This window comes from Galdieria sulphuraria, assembly GCF_000341285.1.
Source record: "Galdieria sulphuraria unplaced genomic scaffold scaf_14, whole genome shotgun sequence".
NCBI classification, from domain to species: domain Eukaryota; phylum Rhodophyta; class Bangiophyceae; order Galdieriales; family Galdieriaceae; genus Galdieria; species Galdieria sulphuraria.
Genome location: NW_005178461.1, coordinates 230,456 through 234,814, shown reverse-complemented (window position 1 = coordinate 234,814; position 4,359 = coordinate 230,456). Strand labels below are relative to the sequence as shown.

Genomic DNA, 4,359 nt, shown 5'->3' with positions numbered 1-4,359 from the left:
AAGCTCTTTCCTCGGCTCAGAAAGAAATTGTTCAAGAGGCGTTTCCTTACTTGTTCAATTCCAGTACCCGAACTAGTCAATTTTTCAAGCTGCCTGAATTTTCAGATATCGTAGTTGAGCTTGAAAACGTAGGATGTCACAAGAAGAAAACGACTGTGAAATTCCAAAGAGGAATGACTCAACTTAGCGCACCATCTGGAAGTGGGAAAACGACAGTTCTATTGGGTGTTTTGTTTGCGTTAACGGGAGGAAGAGTCATACCTACAGATAAGAAAAAAAGCATAGTGCGCCTTTTTTTAGGTCCTGATGTTTGTATTATTCGTACGAAACGTCCAGATACCCTTGAATTGCGCTACTATGAAGCTTGTTTCAAAGACGAGGAAGCTGAAGGTATCCTTCGTCACTGGCTTTCTGAAGACTGGAGCACTGTGTCTTTTGTTTTTCAGCATCAGCTGTGTGCCTTTTTCAATTTCACGGGAGAGCAGAAACTGAGCTTCGTCGAAAGAGCTCTTTTTGATGGAAAAGAAGCTTCGATGCTGCGTGACCAAGTTCGAAAGAAGATTCTTGAATTGGCCAACACGGAAGAAGCGAATTGGAAGATGCTTTCTTCGTTGACCGATGAAGAATTGAAGATTCTTCCCTTTGTGAAAGACTATGATTCCATGAATCGAGAACTGGATTCCTTAATAGCAGAAGAAGCTTCTTTAATGAATTTGTGGAAGGAATGCAGTGAGCGCTCTTCTCTTTGTACCTTATGGAATCAATGTAAAGAAGACATTGATAAATATTCCACAGAGCTTCGAAAGGAAGAGGAAAGCATTCGATCCATTCGAGAGCTAGTTGAAAAGCGAAAATTCCGAGATCGTTTGGGTCATGCCAATTCTCTCCTGCTTGAAGAAGCGAGCGATGAAGGATGGCAGAATTTAGTTCTTCATTGGAAAGAGTTTAAACAAGTAGAAGAATTCAGAAAAAAATACGGCTACGTGCCCAGTGCTCATAAGCTTGAGGAATTGGACGAATTGCTCTATTTAGACAATTGCTGCAAAGCTAATTGTCCTCGTTGTGAGCAGCCCTTGTTAGTTTTCGTTAATTGGAGAGACCGGAAATTGGACAAAGTTGAAGTGGATTTGGATGAGCGGAAGAATGTAGCTCCAGCAAAAAAAAAGGAAGAAAGGCAGCAAATGGAGCTTTTGTTGAACCATCGTTCCACGAAGCCGCAGTGGACTGTGGAAGAATACGAGAAAGCTCTTCAGATAAGAAAACTGGGAGAACTTGCAACTGAGGAACAAGTGGAAAAGTTCGAAAATCATGAAAAGAAAAGGTCCTTGATGAATGCTTTAATAAAGCAGGAAGAAGAATTGCGTGAAAAGTTGAACTTCATGAATCAGAACCTTCCGGAAATGGAAGCGATTGAGAAGCGTATTCAGGCTGTTCGAGAACAAATGGATCACTTGAGAAATATTTCTCGAATTTCTTCTTTTCGACCGTTCTATTATAGTTGGATGGATACGACTCGAGTCAAAGTATTGTGGCTAGAAATTAAGGAAGTATTTGAAACTGTTCGTGAACATTTTGTGAATTCTCGTTTGGATTTTCTAAATGCCGAACTGAACTCATTGCTTTCTCTTTTATTTTCTGGAGGAATGACCGGTCATTTTGTCTACGCAAAGAACTTTTCTCTTGAGTTGGAATGGAAAGGAATGACTTTTTCGAATGGAAAAGGATTGAGCGGTGGAGAAATGGAGAGAGTCTCGTTAGCTGTGATGCTTGCCTTCCATGCAGCATTGAGACCATCTTTGCACTTTCTGCTTTTTGACGAATCCTTTTCTTCATTGGATGGCGATAGTCTTCGAACTACGGTGGAAGTTCTTCGTTCTTGCTTTGCTTCTCACATAGTGTGGTCAACTCATCATCCGGATTGTCTCAGCGATGAGATTTTGAAGATTTAGATTTCTTCGAGGAATGGTTGGATTTTTTGCCAGAAAATGCAGAGCTGAGAGAAGATATTCCTCCACCTGCCACGAGAACGATGGCGATGATAATGAGAATGGTGGTGAGGCTGCTTCCCGTTGTTTCGCTTGCACTAGTAGATTGTGTTGCACTTTGTTTAGCTGATATTGTGGACGTGTTTGTTATAGCGCATTTCAAGTTTTCATTGAGTGTGTCGTCGTTGAATATGCTCCCTAAATAAACGCTGTTGTCTATCAGTGTGCATTGTTTTGAAAGCACTGCTTGTTGTTCGTCTCCTATGGAACAAGCCGTTTTAATAATTGCAGTCATAATGTTAGACAAATTAACTGAGTCCGTTTGGACTGTTGTGTTCACTGAGATTTGCCCAATGTCTGAAAGAAAGGTTTCCAGGTTTTTTTCGTTCGACTTTTGAAGCGATTCTGCAGTCTGCTGGAGAGATTCTTGGAGAGTATTGGCGAAGGTGCAGTCCAAGTTGACAGTTAAAGTGTTATCGTTGCTTATATTCCCGACGAATAGCGAGTTTTCAATAGTGAAACAGTCGCGGATAACTTGCTCGGTTGGTTTCACTTTGCAGCTATCGACTACTTTTGAGGCTATATCATTGGCTTCTGATATCGAGTCATTCTGAACTGCAGTTGAAACAGTAGCTCCCATTTTTTTAGTTACGACACGATTTCGGAGGAGGAAGGCAAGTTGAGCAGAGAATTTTCCGTGAGTTCGTTAACTTGGAAAGCAACGTATCTCGCTTTGGTGACGTTAGAAGGTTCAGTTATCCAATAACCTGGTTCTGAAGTAGAAGAATACACAGCTACATAGACGGTATCCATTTGAATGGTGTTTATTGTCAACTGATTGGTATTGATAATATTCTCGTTTGTTCCATTGGCAAAAAGCACATTTTTGCAGGAAAGTATGTCGATGCTAGCTCCAGATGCACTCCCTTCCAAACGATTGGCAATAGATCCTACTCCATTTGCCCAATAGCAATCTGTGACTTGCAACATGTAATAGACTGAGTCTTGTACGCTCACAACGTATAAGAGACCTCCTGTGATAGTGAGTTGCTGTATGTTTTTGATCAGGACGGTTCCTAGCACGCAGTTGCGGAATTGAATTTGTCCATTCGGGCTGTCTACCACTACTGTATTGTTGAATTGGCATTCTTCAATGAAAGAGTCATCATTGTATCCTAAGTCCATATCTGTTCCGAAATTCCAGAACCTTAATTGGAAGTAGTGATTCTGCATGCTGCCTCCTATGTACTTTCCATTGGAAGCTTTGATACCATTTACTCCCGTATTAACTGTTTGAAATTGAATTCCGGAAAGGACGGAATGAGTAAATTGGTACCCATTGCAGTCGATCATCCAGTTCCCTGAGGGAAACGAGGAACTTGCCAATAGAACTGAATAAGGCTGTCCTACTAAATAGAAACCAAGAGTGTTCTTACTTCCTGAAGGTGCTGGCAACTTTATGGGTTCCGATATTTCGTACACTCCTTGTTTCACCAAGATGGGTAGCATTACTACACTTGGACCGTAATCACTGGTTTTTGAAAGAGCCTTGTCGTACGCGTATTTGATGGCTTCAGCGAGACCTCCAGTCTTTGTTCCGGGAGTGTTCGGTCCAAAGTTTCCTTCCGAGTCTGGTCCATTGGGTGACAGAACTACAGGATAGCCTGCGTTGTTGAAAACGGAAGATGAAACTGTGTTCGTCTTTGAAATCTCGGACTGCAAAATCCAGGCGACCGCAATAATGATGAGGAGCAGAACTCCTATTGAAATCCATATAAGAACAGTCGTCCAGTTGATTTTTGAAGAGGAAACTTCTGTCCCTTGTTTTTTGGGTTGCGTGATTTTTTTGGTTTGAGGCGTTGGTTTAAGCGTTTTTGGTTTTGCTGAATTTCTTTTGACGGGTAGCGCTGCTGTTGTTGTTCTTCTCAACTGTCGTGGTTCGCTTCGTTTGACTGGAATTGCCCCAAGCTGCGTCGGTTGTTGCTGCTTTCGATTGGTTCTCCTACTGAGAGGCGGTGTTATTTCAGTTGGAGGTTGTTGATAGTTTGGAAAAAAGTTGTAGTCATCATAGTTCATCTTGTTTTAGAATATGGATTTGAAAGATTACTACTTCAAAATTGGAGGCCCTTTGAGATGGTTATTTGATTCATTTGAACAGTTTGTCGAAAAAGTAATTCCTTCCACTGTGTCAGAAAGAGTTTTTCTACTATTAAATGGAAGTACTGCAAGATTTTCTGTTCGAGAGATCAAGAAACCTTCAATTTCTCCTTTATCAGCAAGAGAGCAAAAACTCACTTACAGCATCGAGATAGTTCTTGACTGCTTCGTAGATGACCAAATAGAAGTTACCAGATCCTTTTTTTTCCCCTGTAAC

General features: G+C 41.3%; 2 protein-coding genes across 2 annotated transcripts; one reads left to right on the top strand and one right to left on the bottom strand.

Annotated features, from left to right (window-relative positions):
• Positions 1 to 107: 107 nt before the first annotated feature.
• On the top strand, positions 108 to 1,972 carry Gasu_21280 (uncharacterized protein). Its single transcript, XM_005707134.1, has one exon. It carries the CDS (start codon positions 174 to 176, stop codon positions 1,947 to 1,949), a length of 1,776 nt encoding a protein of 591 aa, XP_005707191.1. The 5' UTR covers positions 108 to 173; the 3' UTR covers positions 1,950 to 1,972.
• Positions 1,973 to 2,247: 275 nt separating this feature from the next.
• On the bottom strand, positions 2,248 to 4,067 carry Gasu_21270 (uncharacterized protein). The gene is made up of 2 exons (XM_005707133.1): positions 2,753 to 4,067; positions 2,248 to 2,400 (listed from the first exon to the last, which is right to left on the bottom strand). The coding sequence occupies exons 1-2, from the start codon at positions 4,059 to 4,061 to the stop codon at positions 2,294 to 2,296; spliced, it is 1,416 nt and encodes a 471-aa protein (XP_005707190.1). The 5' UTR covers positions 4,062 to 4,067; the 3' UTR covers positions 2,248 to 2,293.
• Positions 4,068 to 4,359: the final 292 nt, after the last annotated feature.